At 38.1% G+C, this 18033-nt stretch overlaps 1 protein-coding gene across 3 annotated transcripts in view; it reads right to left on the bottom strand.

The window, feature by feature from the left end:
- LOC134212422 (carnitine O-palmitoyltransferase 1, liver isoform) overlaps positions 1 to 18033 on the bottom strand; it is a 151365-nt gene that overhangs the window by 17615 nt on the left and 115717 nt on the right. For all 3 annotated transcript variants that reach the window (XM_062690256.1, XM_062690257.1, XM_062690255.1), the window contains exon 2: positions 13206 to 13585. In XM_062690256.1, coding sequence (XP_062546240.1) covers positions 13206 to 13346 — 141 coding nt within the window. In that variant the 5' untranslated portion in view covers positions 13347 to 13585. The remainder of the gene's footprint in view (positions 1 to 13205; positions 13586 to 18033) is intronic.

Genomic DNA, 18033 nt, shown 5'->3' with positions numbered 1-18033 from the left:
AACACAAACACGACCGGACAAGTTTACTCAAATGTTCTAGAACTTTCCGGTATCAATCGCTTTCAGTTTAAGAGAGTTCACTTCACTGCTGTTTTCTTCGGACACGTCTGTGTCGCTATTAGCACTCGCGACGGTATAACCACGATGACGGGAACTATTAACGGATTCACTTCGTAGAACACCGGAACTGGAAACAAACTTTCCGTGGCCTTCTCACATATGCCGAGGAAAATTATTTTAATTAACTCAGTTTTGAAGTTGAGCTAATCACGGCTGGAATCGTCTAGTGGTTCGGATGAGCGGAACTGATCCATTCGGCTGATTGTCCACCACTGTCGCTAGGAGCGACGGAAAATGCAAGCTTGGATGAGCGGAACTGGACCAATCGGCTGATTGTCCAACACTGTCGCCGGGAGCGACGGAAAATGTAAGCTCGGATGAGCGGAGCTGGACCAATCGGCTGATTGTCCACCACTGTCGCCGGGAGCGACGGAAAAGCTAGCTCAGATGAGCGGAATTGGACCAATCGGCTGATTGTCCACCACTGTCGCCGGGAGCGACGGAAAAGCACCACGGTTGTGGTCTCCTATCCGGTTCGTTTGGACCAAAAAATGGTCGATCCTAGACCATTGCAGGAACTGGCGGATCCTTCGGATGAAGGTAGCCTCGATGAAGTGATAGCTCAACCTCGGAAGAAAATTATTTCTTTAACTCTGGTCTTGAAAAAGACCTTTGTATTTCGGCTCGCTTGGAGAAGGAAAAAAACACGATTTTAAATCCGCGATGTTTATTGCACAAAAGTGTGGACTGTAATCACAATGCTTGCTTAGGGCATCTATATTTATAGCTGAAATCCTTCTCTTCCGCTTCTCATCTGGACGGTGATTGGTTGCCGCTCTGGGATTGGCGCGAACCAATAAGCGCACTGCTGTCAGCGACGCCGTCACGTCACGATGCTATGTTGCCGTTGTTGTGGAGGGAAAACTTCGCCTAGACCATCGCCGGCCGGCGAACGCAGCTGCCATGCACCACACACACACACACACACACATTTGCACTTTGGATTTGATGTTCAAAAAGGGAATTGGGAATATGGGCTTTGATGGATGGTAAAGTTTTATTTTCGCAATGTTGGTTGCGAACAGTGTGTGTACAGGCATAGACGGTTCTGTGTTTTTTTTAACTTTTGCAGTGTTATTGTAAATCAAATAACTCAGAACTGGGAAGTGATCAAAGATATATCTTTTAGGTTTAGCAATGCAATCCCTAAAAATTCATATTCAGAAAAAAATTTAAAAAAATCTGGCGGATATTCGCTATTTAGATGTTCATTTTGTTTGATATATATGTCTATTGGTAGCTTGTGAATGGTGGTCATATTGTTTCCGCATCATAGGCAGGAGGTCGTAGATTCACGCCCAGCACCGTTCCATTCCTCTACTTCTTGTGTAGTTTCATATACTTGTCATTTCTAACAATTGCTATAACTGGAAATAGAGTCGATACAGTTTTCAACTTCTACTACATCCAGGGTTTTTCCCGCTTCTCCCGATAAATTTTGTCAAATTTTCCCGGTTTTTATTTAGGGGAAAGACGGCTTTGGCAGGTTTTGTTCTATTATTGGCAGGGGTTATTTGTAGATCAAATTTTATGGCCACAATGTACTTTGATATGCAAAGAATGTTTAGGCCAAATTTGAGCATAGTCAGACATAAAAACCCCTGCCAATAATAGAACAAAACCTGCCAAAGCCGTCATTCCCCCTATCTTGAAACAAATCTAATTCATCTTCGAAAGGAAACTGCTTGTTGAGAATATGCATTTATAACTGCAGCGCATGTTGCATCGTATTGTTAAAATATTTGCACGTTTGGAATTTTGCGTTACACATAACACATGGATTCTGCTGTAGCTCGCTATTTGTTCAAAAAGTGTTCAAAGGCCTTCCTCCGTTGAATTGGCAGTTGTTCAAATTTTAAAATAAATTATTGAACAAATCCAATGGGAAACACGTTTTTTGAAAAACATAAAAGTTCATGTCACTTTCTTCAAAATTCTATGTTATTTATCCAGATTTTAATTGATTTTTCTAATCGTAGTTATGTAGGCACCAACACCACATTTCTCATTAAAAGCTCATGACCTAGAAATAATACGTCTTTTCTAACCGAATAAGGGTTTTATATTATTTTGGTAACATCTTTTAGAATAAATGTTTCATTTTGGGCCCCTAGTGGAAGTCCCTACCGGTATTTGAGTATATGTATCAAATTGTACGTTTGATATAGGTGGAACTCACACAATTTCATAGATAAAAGTCTAATTTATGAAATAGAAATTTGATATTGGCATCAAGTGTTGATAAATCGCTAAGAATTCTAATTTTCTGAAATGAAAATATTCTTCGTTTTTGACAGTGTAACATATTTTGGACCCCCAAATGTACACATTTTGGACAACCCCAATTTAGTCTCTTCAAAGTCGAATTTCTAATTTAATTAAGCGATTTTTTTACATTTTTCCGTCGGTTTAGGGATCTATTCAATTTTTTTTACGAGGGTTACGATATTTACGTGGTTAATAAGCAACATAGAAAAAAAAATTGCGTTGTTAAAATCGAATGTTGCCAAAATCGAATGGGGTCTGTATTTGGAAATAATTTGGAGCACCGGTTAGACTTTTGATTATCTACATTGTACATATAATTATTTGATTGTTCATGATAGTAAATGTTTTTCTCGAATTGATTCCGGAAAAGGCACTATTTTTTATGTTTATTGAATTTCTAATCTCGTGCAATAAACCATTTAAAAAAATCAGCTAATAATTTTTTAAATTATTTTGATTTCCGTTGGCTTTACCTTGCCGTGTACATAGATATTATGGCACGTAACTTTGAGAAGATGGAGGAAGCCTACATCAGATTGAAGAGGGAAGCTAAGCGGATCGGATTAGTCATCAACACGTCGAAGTACATGATATGAAGAGGTTCAAGAGAAGACAATGTGAGCCACCCACCGCGAGTTTGCATCGGTGGTGACGAAATCGAGGTGGTAGAAGAATTTGTCGTCACTGGTGACTGTCGAAAATGATACCAGAAGAGAAATTCGGAGACGCATAGTGGCTGGAAATCGTACGTACTTTGGACTCCGCAAGACGCTCCGATCGAATAGAGGTCGCCGCCGTACCAAACTGACAATCTACAAAACGCTCATTAGACCGGTAGTCCTCTATGGACACGAGACCTGGGCGATGCTCGTGGAGGACCAACGCGCACTTGGAGTTTTCAAAAGGAAAGTTCTGCGTACCATCTATGGTGGGGTGCAGATGACGGACGGTACGTGGAGGAGGCGAATGAACCACGAGTTGCATGAGCTGCTGGGAGAACCACCCATCGTTCACACCGCGAAAATCGGACGACTGCGGTGGGCCGGGCACGTAGCTAGAATGTCGGACAGTAACTCGGTAAAAATGGTTCTCGACAACGATCTGACGGGCACAAGAAGGAGAGGTGCGCAGCGGGCAAGGTGGATCGATCAGGTGGAAGATGACTTGCGGACCCTCCGTAGACTGCGTGGTTGGCGAAATGCAGCCATGGACCGAGCCGAATGGAGAAGACTCTTATATACCGCACAGGCCGCTTCGGCCTTAGTCTGAATAAATAATATCTTGTTCAAATGTTCATTCTTCGCGAGGATAAACAATAAATAGTCCAAAGTGAGCGATTTTTCATTTGAATCTTGTAATAAGCGCCCGCGTCATAATTTCTATAACGTAAGGAAAACAAAAAAACCCAAATTTATCCACCGGTGGTGATGATGCCTTTCTCGATTCAATATGTTGAATTCGAATTGATGCTGTAAATGCAGTGCTTATTGCCTCCATTTTGGCGGTAAAAAGATTTGGTGCAATTCTAGTACGTTGCTTGAAAATTACTTACCGTGGGTTGCGCCACGTCTAAAATGATTAATGATTCAATGTGTATTTGTGTTTTTGTTGATTAAAAAATAAAAATATAATCCAAACTGCTTGATTTATTAAAAACAAAAACAATAGTGTCCAACTAGGAAATTTGCTCCGTCGAATGAAACCAGTTGCACTCAAATCTGTCAAGCACTTCTATATGAAACGCGTCTAACAAAAAAAAAATATGGGCTACACACATACACACTTTTGGAGTGAAATTATAGCCTTCTGGTACAACTTTGTTGTACGAGAAAGGCAAAAAGCGGAATTAAAATTAAAAAAAAAAACAGATCAATCCACCTAGCGTTGGTGTTGCCTTTCTCGCGCATTAAAAAAAATAAGAAAAACACATAAGAGAGGTCGAAATAGCACTTTAGGGGGATAGATTTTACTTTTTTCATCAATTCATATGCATTTGCGGTCATTTGAAGGCATTGCTGCAATCTTTGAAAAAAATTTTTTTTCCTTTTTTTTTATTTTTTTCCCAAGGGGGGACCCTTGGCAGAAAAACAATGTTTTTTCAATAACTTTGAAACGCAATGACCGATCGGGTCAATTTTGAATAGGAAACTAGACCGCAGGGCAGGCAACTGCACGATCACCTCTGAACGCTCAATCAAATTCTTGGGGGTAATAATCGACGATAAGCTCACCTTTGGTAGCCACGTCAATTACGCCTGCAAGCGTGCCTCCACAGCTATAGTGGCATTGTCCCGGATGATGTCCAATAGCTCTGCGGTTTATGCCAGCAAGCGCAAGCTTCTGGCTAGCGTTGCTCTGTCCATACTGAGGTATGGGGGGCCAACAGGGCCCGGCCCTGCGTATTAACTGCTACAGAACGAAGTTAGAAAGTACGTATAGGCTCATGTGCCTAAGAGTTGCGAGCGCGTACCGTACCGTGTCGCACGATGCACTCTGCGTCATCACCGGTATGATGCCTATTGACATCGTTATCGGTGAAGACATAGAGTGCTTTGAAATGCGCGGCACGAGAGGCATCCGCAGGACTGTCAGGTTGGCCTCAATGGTCAAATGGCAGCGTGCGTGGGACAGTTCCACTAAGGGTAGATGGACACATAGGTTGATACCGGAGATAGGTACGTGGGTCAAGAGGCGCCATGGAAATCACTTTCCACCTGACCCAGGTCCTTACAGGCCATGGTTGCTTCAGACGGTACCTACACCGGTTCGGACACTCGGCCTCGCCCGAGTGTCCGGTGTGAGATGGTTTAAAGGAAACGGCGGAACACGTGTTGTTCGTGTGCCCGGGTTTTCGCACAATGCGTGACCACATGCTTGCCACATGTGGTCTGGACACTACGGACAACCTAGTTCGGAGGATGTGTAAAGATTAAGTTGGCTGGAACGTCGTTTTATCGGCTATCGTCCAAATAGTCCCAGAGCTACACAGAAGGTGGCGCGTGGACTCGAGGGATGGCTAGTTCAGGCGCAAATAAGAGGTGGTCCAAGGGTTCGGAGTCGGCTTCATGGGTCATACCGGTGCCCTGTGGTCGAACTCGATCCTTTTATCGAACAAGCTGGCGTGTCATGCACTGGCCCCCCTTTGAAGCATTACTTTCTGGTTGTACCGAAGGGACGATGGGCTTGGCGGCAATGGAAACGGTTTAGCTGATCGGGGATGCAGTCCTGCCTCCCTCATTGGAGGTGGCCCCTAACCCAGCACTTCCTGGTCAACCCAGGATGTCTGTTGAGCAGATTCCCCCTCCATTGTTTAGGAAGAAAAAAAAACATACAGACATCACCTTAATTCGTCGAGCTGAGTCGATTGGTATATAACACTATGGTTCTCCGAGCCTTCTATCAAAAGTTCGGTTTTGGAGTGATCCTATAGCCTTTACGTATACTTTGTATACGAGAAAGGCAAAAAGGTGTCGGTATCCGACCACCTTTTTCGAAACGGCATAAAATCAACGCTTAACAAAACGCTTAACACAAAACGCTAACGCTTAACAACGCTTAATATTTTTTTTCCAATATATGAAATAAAACAAATCTCTCCACCAGTTACTAGCTTAGGGTAGAATGGGTCACCTAAGGCGAACCCCCAATGCCTCAAAATAGAAACATTTTAATTAAACTTTTCAACGTGGATAAAAATAGCTCATAATGTGTAAGCCAGGGGTATGAAATAACAAAAAATCTACTTTTCATTTCATTTTGAGTCATTAAAGTAGAAGTCTATTTTTCTGTCAATCAAAAAATGCCGGGGCAAGATGGGTCAATCAGCGGGGCAAGGTGGGTCACCTTTGAATTTTGCAATTAATATTGTTTTTATTCACAATATTAAATTACACACAGATAGATAAGTTTAATGCCAATAATGTTATTGAATAAACAAGGATTTTAAAGCTTTGGATTAAAAAATGGCACTACATTTAAAAATGTCTGCAATTTCTTATGAAAACAAGCCGACCGAGTACTGCTTGTTTAAAGAAAAAAATATACATTTTCATTAACAAATTATCATCAATATGCTCAAAAGTAACCTAAAAATGTTTAAATCAACAATGAAAATATGTTTTGAATACGAACTATGTCCTTGAGTATGTGCTGACCCATCTTGCCCCATTTGCAAGTTCATGTTAGAATGTCTAATTTTCGATCAAATTTATTTATTTCAACGCAGTTAGTATAACATCGCCTACATAACTTATGATACTTTCACTATATTACTAAAAATGTTTAAATTTTAGATTGCTCGACGAGATTACACGTTTTATAGAAAGTGTGTTTCGCATAAGAAACAATGCTGGAAAATATTTTAGCTTGCCACACTCTACCAAAATGAAATTTCATCATCAAATCGAGTGACAATAAAGTAGAAACAAATTATTCCTTCTACAAAGTCATAATCTCCACATTAAAATGTATACGATGCTCAAAAACGGCCCTGACCTATCTTACCCCGTGACCCATCTTGCCCCGCCTAACCCTATGTCTATTGGCTTCCATTGGTATGCAAATATCACCACATTGTGCAATTCGACGAAAGTCATGGACCAAAAACAAAAGGGTGCCGACAACCGACTACGTTCCCCGAATACTTTTCATCTGCTTCAAGTTGTAGATATTAACACGTGTTGGTAAAGCTTATTTCATTCTCCAGCTCAATTTTTTACATCTTACTCAAAATTTCCTCCATTATCAATGACATTAATTTTTTTTTTAAATTAAAGTCAGAAAGTCAATATACGTCAATAATGACAAACTATTCAATTACTTTTTTAAAATAAAAAAAAATCGACGTAACATTAGAACAACAAGCCCTTAACTACCATGCAGAATGTTTGCTTTGGTTTTTAGGCCGTTCACTTTATATTGTTTATTTAGAAAAACTAGCTTCAAGTTATTTTGAAACGTATATTCGTGCTAGGTTTTCAATATATCATATAGCAGAACTGCTCTGGCGAACAAATCTATACAAATCCGATGGTGTTACTAACTTTGAGCAAACGGCTTAAAAACCAGACGTGTTGCCGGTAATGCGAGTAAACGGCGCAATTTTTGTTTTAGCTGAAATTTTGTAGATTTCAAACGGTTTTTTAATTAATCTCAATCTGCTGTTATAATATAACCATTTACGTATATCATTGATGTGGTTTTGGCAATGAAATGAGTTTCTACTTCAATAAATGAATAAAATTAGTCCCCTAAAACTTGAACCTCATTTTTCTCAGTTCAGCATTGTTGGTTTTTCGGCCCTAATCATATGTTGCTCGAGAAATGAGCAATAATCAATTTAATGAGCTTATCCAATTCTGAAATAATAAAACTATGTCCAGTGAAAATTTGACTCGTTTTGATCTGACATACTCAAAGTTATTAAACTTTTTACCTTTGCCGAAAAAAAGAATTGAGAACGCTAAAATGTTAAAACCTTTCTAAAATCCATATACATGAAGGAACTAACATCAAATGTTATTCAGATTCAATCATCTGTCTAACGGATCTGTTTACACATATCAGTGGTATAAAAATGTTATTAGGTTTCGAGTAACCTGGAGGGGATCATGTGTCCCCGGGGATCACGTGTGTCCAGTTTCCCCTACTGAAAAGTCAACAATGCTGAACCGAGAAAAATGAGGTCCAAGTTTTCTATTACTAATTCATTGATTGAAGTAAAAGATCATTTCATTGCCACAAATATGTCAATTCTATACGTAAATGGTTATATTATAAGAGTAAATTTAAATTAATTGAAAAACCATTCAAAATCTCCGAAATTTCAGCTAAAACACAAATCACGCCGTTTACTCGCATAACCGGTAACACGTCTGGTTTCTAGGCCGTTTTCTCAAAGCTGGTTATATCATCAGATTTGTTCAACCGTCTAAGACGAGTTTAGTACTCTCCATTTAATTCCACTACGTTTCGATAACTTACGCAGATACGCATTTCGACCTCAACTGTGAGGTCGTCTTCATTGTCTTGTACTTGACTCGACTTGAAGAAAATCAATGGATGTCAGTGTTGTAAGTCCCCCCCTCCAAAACCTAGGACGTCATTTTTGAATGACCCTTTATGTGTATGTTTTTCTTTGAACTCTGAAATATACAACCCGGGCATTAGAATATAAAATTGCAATTTGAATTTTATGTTATTCAGGCGGTTTAGGGTCATTTGGTCGAAGGACATTTCACCGAATGCCGTTTGGCCGAATTGTTGAAATCTGTTTTCTGGGAAGAATTGTGAATTGAAAATTTCCCGCTTCATGAAAAGCTTCCCCTTGCAGTCAAACCACAATGAGTCGATAGTGAATTAAAGGACGATCGACTCATTGAAATATCGCTATGTGGAATTATATCACCTTATTTGTTGCAGATCGCAAAATTGTTCTGATCTCTTCCAGGAACCACATTACATCTGTGTTATTCTCGGTCGCTCACGTCTGTCTTGACCGTCATGCGACAGCGGCCAAACTAACCTTTCGCATGACAAGCATTAATGATGGGAATTTCTGCTTTTTTTGTCTTTTTGAAGGCAAGACAATTTTCAAATGATTGGTGTGGGTGGATTTGAACAAATAACGATGACTTGTCGATAAAACGATATGTAATATTTACCTAATTATATTTAGGTATGTAGTAATAATATGGGGCCCTCCTTAGCTCTCCTTAGGCGGAATATGCATCAACTAACCATCAATGACACACATTATACTTGAAGCTTTTGACAAGCAGTTGTAATTGTGCGTTCGGTTAATCTTTTTTGGCACAAATTTGCCAAGGTATAAATATTTCTCGCATCAGTCCCTAGTAAGCGTTCGTTATTAGTTTTAGAATGTTGATCTTTGAGAAGTTGTTATCCATAGCGTAGCATCAAAGTGTAAACAATCACTAGGTCGTTGATGAAAACTAGTACAAATCGGCACAAATTAGATAAATAATGATTTAAGCTGCAGAAAGAATCATGAAATGAGATCTTCATGTTGCATCGAGGCTTATGGACAATGTGTGCAAGGAAGCCATACATGCTGTCTTTAGTGTACTTGGTTCTTAAGGTGACTCGGGGAGACACTAAACACCGTGTTATTTTTCCTATCTATGGCCCTTTTCTAGCATTATCACCTCCCAACTTTGAAGCGGAATATTTTGGTTTTTAGTTGTTTGTTGTAACTGTAAATGTATCAGCATGTAGATTGCAAGTAAGCACGCGCCGGTGATACTTTTTCAAAATCATATTTCTTGTAGAAAAAAAGTTAAGCATTCAATGATGAAAATGATGACGATTTGATGATTGTTAGTGTTTCCCGTGTCACCTTAATAGGGAACAAGTCCCCTTCGAATGCAACTTGTTGCGAGTAAATCGGTTGAGGATTAGTACTTGAAACGTAAGTTAAACGTTTTACGCGTTTTTGATCTAAATAAGTCGTATTTTGACCATAACTTCCAAGCCCGATCTGTCAATTTTTCAATATGGAACAATGGGACAGGATTCTTCATCGAATGGAACTTGTTGCGAGTAAACCGAATAAGGATAAGTACCTAAAAATGAGCTAGATTGTTTGCGACTTCTTGCTCATAGTATAATCTCGTATATGTAACATACGAGAAAGGCAAAAATGTCAATTTGTTTACAGGTTTGTCCTTTTTGTAGATTCAGCTAATTTGATGACGAGGTGGCTCAAAAATGCTTTCCTGTTTCCAAGTTTGTTTGAATTGTTTGAAGTTTGCTCAAATTGTAAAGTAGCATTTACTAAAGAAATTCCTACATAACACGTTCATTATTACGCACGCCTAGAAGTAGGGCCAATTAACCTTGAGGAACAAATAGTTAAGGGTGGCCACTCAAATTCCGTTTTCAAATTCTCGGTTTTTTCCCGGTTCAAATTTTGAAATTTTCCTGGCTGAGGCATATCGATATAAGAAAAGGATCCACGAATGGTGCATGTTAGGATTTATTCAAAAAATCCAACACCGTGGAAAAATATAGCAGAAACAAAGCTGCCATATGTATATGATGGCGTTTATAAAACATTCTAATAATGCCCTGTAAATGAGATAGCTCTTCGTTTTAGATTCAATTCCAGAGTTCCAAAAACTTGGGAGGATCAGGACAAGACAAGAAATGTTTAACACAAAACTATTACCAAAGCTCGTTTCACATAATCCGCGTAAAAACAAATCCCGGCGTGTATACATCCACATTCACTTGAGCTTACATTATTGAGTTTTGCAGCCTGTCACCGCAGCTGCTAGTTTTAAGTAAAAACAAATATTTTGGTGAAAATACTGCAAAAGCTGTGTTCTATAAAAATATGGTTTGGGACTTAGCAGCTATTAGTGCAGTGCAAGTCTTGTCCAATAGCATATTTTCCAAAGTACCTGATGTTCACTTTTTCAGTTTGATTGAATTGGTTACGAATGAGTCTATTCTTGAAAAATGACAAAAGAAGACCATAAGATTAAGATGGGATCTCATGTACCAAAAAGTATTAATAAGAAAGCTCGTCTTAGACGGTTTAATACATTCCACTAAACAAGCTTAATATATTTTTCTGACAAAAGAAGATTCAGAAAAAGAAATGACAGATTTACTTTTTAAAAGATTTACTTTTTAAAGTAAATAAAGGCCCAATTGTCCAAAAAAACCTTACTACCATAGTGCGTTCATCTGACTCCGGGGGCTATTTTGAATTTTTGATTTTCGAAAAAAAATCTAATTTGAAACAGAAAGTTGTTTCAAATATCAACAAGACAGCCGAATGGTGATCATGGCAATTGGATAGTAATTTACGTCATAGTTTGTTCCAAAATGTCCAAAGCAGCCCTCGGTTTATGAAAAAAACCCTCACGACGATAATCGGTTTTAACAAATATTGAAAAAGAAAAGCCAAAAATACTACAAAAAAAAAATATATATATATTTTTCTAAAATATTTGTATATAGTAGTGGAATGTTGATAGATATTTCATGGCTTTTATCGGTGAGATAAACTAGCTGAGCTCAAAGTGAAAGGGAGCATTGTTTTTTACAAAGAACAATGATGTGCAGAATCAAAAGTTATCGCAAGCGAGCGGCAAATATGAAATCGAATTATATTATTCTATCTACTTTTAATTAACGACTGGAAATATTGTTGCTGCAAGGATATGGCTTTTTCAGTCTCTGGGTTGATCGAATCGGCTATATTTTGAATTACTTGACGTTTCGGCAGGGTTTATTCTGGCTTTTCAGAGGAGAATTAGCAGTCAACCGTTTTTCGTTTTGTACACATATTTTACAAAACCAAAAACGGTTGACTGATAATTCTCTCTTGAAAAAGGCAGAATACATCCTGCTGAAACGTCGGACAATACAAAATATAGCCGTTTTGATCAACCCAGAGACAGAAAGCCATATCCTCGAAGCAATATTATTCTACAATAGAAGTAAGCAGAGGGCCATTGTAGAACACAACACGGAATTGAAATGCTATTTCACCTAACGTCTACCCAGGAGCGACTAGGCTGATAGTACTTGTGATCATCCCGTGCATTTGCAGTGCGTTGGTATGAAAATCATTTTTAATTTGTGTCACTGTAGGCTTGTAAAACAAATGAAGTTTCTGTCTTCATCAACTCAAGGGTACAAAATTTAGTTTGGTCAAAAATGAACACTTCATATAAGTAGCTGCAAAATGTTTACGTTAAGGTAAGGCAATTTAAATACTTTGGAGAAAAGTTCTCTAACTTTCCATTGGTATTCATATCACTGCATCATACTGACTAGAATATATAATCTGTAATTTGAAATCTCTGCTGCATATGCCTGAATAAAAATTCTATTAAATTATCACCGTATGTTACTTTTTGGAAAACACTTTTATAAGTCCTTGCCAATATTTTTGCCAGAGCCAAAAATTATCGATTTACAGCGGATTTCAATCATATCGTTCAACAAATCACTTTCCATTTTTCGTGGAACCTTCAAACATTTATAAGCCCGTCAAGGGATTTGTTGGGATTTAAAGGTTTTTTATAACTTTCTTTCATAATAATCGAATAATTTCTCATTCTCTTACAGACGTACAAAATCAACAAAGAGCTTTCAACGATTAATGCACTACCATATTTTTCCTACATTTTCAAAGGATTATTACAAACAATCGAGAATCTTTAAAAACTATCAAAAAATTCCAGAAATTTTCCCACCCTTCAAACATTCCTAATTTTGCTATTTTATGGAAATATTTAAATTAGCACGCTGAACATTTTGAAATTAATTAACAATTTTAAATTCAACTGAATTCCCGGTTATTTCCCGGTTTTTCCCGGTTCTAACGAATTCCCGGTTCTCCTGGTTTTCCGGTTCAGTGGCCACCCTGCTAAGGAATCCACGAATTCCGACTTAATCAAGCAAGTTTTATAGCGGAATCAATTTCCACTGAATATTTCCGAATTCTTTCTTAAACCGCTCTTTGATAAATCGTTTATGCGCAAGTCATAACTTCAATTTCTATTCCCAGGGTATAAGCATTTAGATCCTGTCATAAAACGCGTAGACTGCGTGGTTGGCAGCGTGTAGCCATGGACCGAGCCGAATGGAGAAGACTATTATGAACCGCACAGGCCAATACGGCCTTAGTCTGAATAAATAAATAAATAATAAAACGAGTTTGGTATCATTTCATTCAATTCCACCATGTTTTGAAAACTTTACATGTTTTTACTCGTATTTGACTCGACTTTTTAGTATTAAGATATTCATTATCGATAACCAGCTTTGCCGAAACTCACCCTAAACCGCGCCAGCCGCTTCTTCCAGGATCTGATACCGGACTGCCACACCAGGTGCAGCACTTCCCGGTCGTAGTTCAGGTGCCATCCTTCGTGGGTGATCGAGAAGGAAAATGCAACAGCTGAATGGGCTTCAGCCATGGCGCCCGGCCGTTCTCAGAAACACTTGGCAGCAAACACTTTGTACTAATCTTCTACACTTCTCTATAATTGCGTCAACACTTTCCGACGAGAGATTGCATTCGCAAATTTTATCTCACTAATCCACCCCAAATGCCGACAGTGCGTCGGAGAGACACTTCTTGTTCACTGTTTCTTCCCAGCTTAGCGTTATCAATATAGAAGGTGAATGTTTTCTTCTGTTTTCGACGAGAGCAACTCTGAAATGTGGAAAAAACAAAAATAAATGAATTAGATCAATTTGGGTCACTGAAGTGTGGCTGCGTGCGATAGTGCTAATGATAAGGAATGTGTCATTGTCGAAATCAAAATTGTAATCTGAGCACGGTGTGAGCAACCGATAAGATTGCGGACGGTTCTTCTAGTGATTGGTTCAGATTCATAAACGGCGGAAAATATGTGTTTTTCTGTCACTGCACCGCGTGTAATCAGCGACGTGGAAAGATTTACAATGGACAAAATGCTATGAATAGAGGCACGTAATTATATGATTACAGAAAGGCAAGTAGATTACATGCATTCTACTTTCGGAAGAATCGAATTCATTGTTTGCTTGAAAATGACTGTCAATAATGTTCCAGTAATATCTATTCTAGCTCAAGGGCCACGCGAACCGCATGGTTTATATTAGTTGAGTAGGAATACGTCACTAATAACTACTTCACCTGGCAGCTGTTTTGTTGGTGTATTGTTATTCGAGGAAGAGCGGTTTTAAACAAACATCAACATTGATAAGACAGGATGGTAGCACGTGAGAACTTCTGAATTGAAAAACGTGCTTCGCTTTCATAAACAGGTCACCAGGAAGAATGAGCGATCGTCGATTTACTCAATCGCACATGTCATTTGCGTATTTTAAAAGTGCAAAGGTGAGAAGATTATCAGGCAGCTTATACCACAACTTATTTTGAGTATTTTTATAATTATTTATTCAAACTAAGACCGTAGATGCCTTTGCCGTACATTAAAGTTGGCTTGCCAGCATGTAATTTGAAAAAAAAGGTAAAGTCTAGGGTAAAATTGAATTACTAAAATTAATTTAGCATTTCATTTATTATACTAAGTTAGAGTCGTTCAGAAAATCTATATTGCTGCACTACCCACATTCGTTTTTTTCTCATTGTCTGAGTGGCCTCCCAAAAATTGGAGCCTATCAGGACAAACACTGACTGAGCACAATTCGTTTTAAGTTTCCATGGATATTAAGCCTCAAAACCCATGGAGTCAAAACCATATGAAATCGTCGATGTCTCAATGCGCTCTATAACTAATGCAAGAAAAAAAAAAATCAAAAATCACTTCAACAGAAAATAAAAAATAAAAAGGACAAACCCCTAGATCGGAGAACCAAATTTGTGCTCAAATAAATCGAATGTCCTAATCATTCAGTAAATGACAGTCATTACTCTTACAACTGTGAACAAAATTTTATAAACTCAATAATCACATTATTTTGCAAAATTGAGCCCTGTTTTTCATGCAGATTAACATGATTTAATGTCCTGCTAAGACAGTTTTAGAATATAGATGTTGGCGACGATTTTGAAGGACTTTTTAAGTTACCAAGGAAACAGTCAATATAAATAATCGATTACTCGACGTTAGGTTTGAAGAAGTGTCTATCAAGACGAAAATATAGGCCAGACTCGATGATCCGGAGGCTAGATTAGATCATCTAATTTAGATGTGACTCGATTATCTTTAAAAAATGAGCCATTATTCGGAATCCGAAGAAAATATCGATTCTGTTTATTTTCCCATGAACAAATAGTATAATATGACAGAAACATCAACATCAACTATCATTACAAATGAACAATCGAGTCGGAAATGTAGGGTAGTTCACCAAAAATTGAACTGCTGAACTCTTTGTCTATTGTTGAACGCACATGCATTTTCTATGGGTGTTCAACAATCTTCTTTTTAGGCAAGATTTTTAACCCCTATTAGTTATAACAAAAAGCAAAACCTGCAAAACTAAATGAGGAGTCTTTCATTCAATTTCTTTCAAGTAAGATGCGTAAGAACTAAGTTCTCCAAGCTGCAAATATTAGCTGCGTGACAGCCTTGACCATCACAACCACCAGCCCGATCCACTTTGTGAACCATGCTCAGAGCAACAACGACGCACAAGATACATAACACTCGTCGGTTACCAATGCCAGCGGCCTCAAACTTTAATTTCAAGGCAAAGGCTACGTGCCCAACAACAATCATTTCTAGTGCTCCACTCGCCACTTGCCAATACGGTTAGGAGGCATCGACAGGCGACCAAAGACCGCGCGAATGACGGACCATTAGCCGCGCCGCGCCGTACCGGTTGACCATATGCACAAATTGTAAGAATGTGAGAAAAACTACTGTTGGATCGGTGGTGTTGCTTTGCTATTCGGTGCAGCTTATTTATCCTACAACGATGAATTGAAACGACCTTGACGATCGGCAAGTTTCTCTTCTGTTTGTTTTTCTACTCTATTTCTTTTTTCCGATGTCCGGTTCCGTTGGGTGGAATGGGTCGAGTTTTCGGATTTACTTTGAATTAGATAATTTCTACGCCACTACCATTTCTAGCTCTACAAATGACAACTTGCGTCGCAGCCAAAAATGACAGTTGTGCGTTGCTTCTTGGATGATGTGCCCTTGAGTGCATTTAGTTTTGGATCCCGGGAGGCTTGTCCTCAATAGAGTTATTGCTTCTGGGTTGAGGCATTTGTATCCATTCTAACCCTACTTTCAACAATAGGGGCGGTTCCTTCATCAGTGCTGCAAACTACCTAGAAAAAACTTTATAAAAAGTAGTTACATGGGAATTTGAAAAGGCATGATACAGGCATACCTCGATTATATGGACTTTTTCGATGCAAAAAAGTCCATATAATCGAATTTTCCATATAATCGAAGCAAAAAAAAAATCTCAAAATGTTTTTTAAACTATGAAAATAGTTTTAATACAATAAAAGAAAATATCTATTTATTGCCTTACAGTGTAATCCGCATGTTTGGGCCCATTTTATGATGATTCAGAAAATTTTGATTTTTTTATAAGATCGTAACCGTTTTTAAGTCGCTAGTTTGCAAACCGTTTTAAGATTAAGTTAGGAACCAGTTCATTGATTTGATAGGCTCAGTCGTGTATGACAATTTGCGGAGCCACAATTCTCAAGTATCCTCATCCGGGCGTTTGACGTTGAAAACGGTCTTGCGTGGCGTCACGCTCGGTTTTTTTGTTATGGAGCATCTTTCGGATGGCCAGAGTTTCGCGGTATAGAGAAACAGAAGTAATAAAGACTTCATCAAGCAATGTGGACACAAAATTAAACTTGTTAAAAATTATAAATACAGTGTACGGAGAGCTATATGTTCGCTTCAAAAACAAACTTTATATGGAAGCACTGGCACTTATCCATATTCATTTTGATAGCATTGCAATTGAATTCGACGGAGATTTTTTCCCATTGTCTCCTATTGGAAATTGGCCGGATCGGACTATGGGCTCTGATGTTATGGCCTAAATACTTTATATGCAAAACCGCCTGTAAACAATCACACTTGTCTGACACTTTTAAACCGATCCGCTTGCAACAAGTTGCGGTTGATAGGGATTCTTACAATTATTTTAAATGCATGTAAATATGGATCCTCAGTCCCCTATCAGTGACATTTTTTACCAGTGTCAATTGCATTCACACCTTCAAAGTGGATATCAAGTTTTATATTTTGGACTATAAACCTGAGTGCTTTTGTTATTGGGAGTCAATTTCTAACTGAACAACGGAATGAAAAGCTGGACACCGTAACCAGAAGTCACGGTTATAATGATTGGAAAATCTAGCTGAGCATATTCTTGATTATATTGTCGCAATTGAATCCTTCCTATCAATGTAAATTCTAATCTAATCTAATCTAATCGAACACAAACGCAGCCAGTACAAAGAAAGCATCCTGGAATACTATTGAGTTAGATAACGCCCAATAATTTTCTTGTCAATATTGAGGCTCACAGCATACCAGTGGTATGACATAAACTTCAAAGCAGCCAGGCCCACTGCGTTGTGTTTGCCGCAGAGATGATTTTTTCGAGATGTATCGTGTTCAAGTAGTCACTTCAACATGATACATATCACGAATCTACAGGGGTTGAAGGATGCGTGGACATACCGTACCATACGCACCGCGTTCTTTTTAAGTTCTTATTTTGGTAATTGTATATAAATAAATATGTAGTGAAATGAATAACATTATGATAAGAAATTTTATCAAATTTTATATATATTTGTAGAATACAACGTCAACTAGGAGCCGAAGTTGATTCAGGATGTACATCTCTTGTAGAAGAAGCTGGAAATTGTAAAGAATTTATTTATTATTTAGAATGTCATATATCAGATAGCAGTTTATGTGCCAGGAAGTCGTCTACGTAAAGGTTACATGGCAGGTTGTGAAGCTTTCCTTCCTGGGATGTTTTATAGTGGGCTATGAAAATGTTAAATGAGTATGAAGGTACATAATACAATAATATAAATATATAAAAGCATAAAAATATGATTTTTTTAATATGAAAATAAGAAACATAAAAATATAGTGTAATAATAGAATAAAAATTGCTATATGAAAATTTAAAAAAATATGAAAACATGAAAATAAAAAT

The sequence above is a fragment of the Armigeres subalbatus genome, chromosome 2 (genome assembly GCF_024139115.2).
Source record: "Armigeres subalbatus isolate Guangzhou_Male chromosome 2, GZ_Asu_2, whole genome shotgun sequence".
NCBI classification, from domain to species: domain Eukaryota; kingdom Metazoa; phylum Arthropoda; class Insecta; order Diptera; family Culicidae; genus Armigeres; species Armigeres subalbatus.
This window is presented reverse-complemented; position numbering and strand designations above follow the sequence as displayed.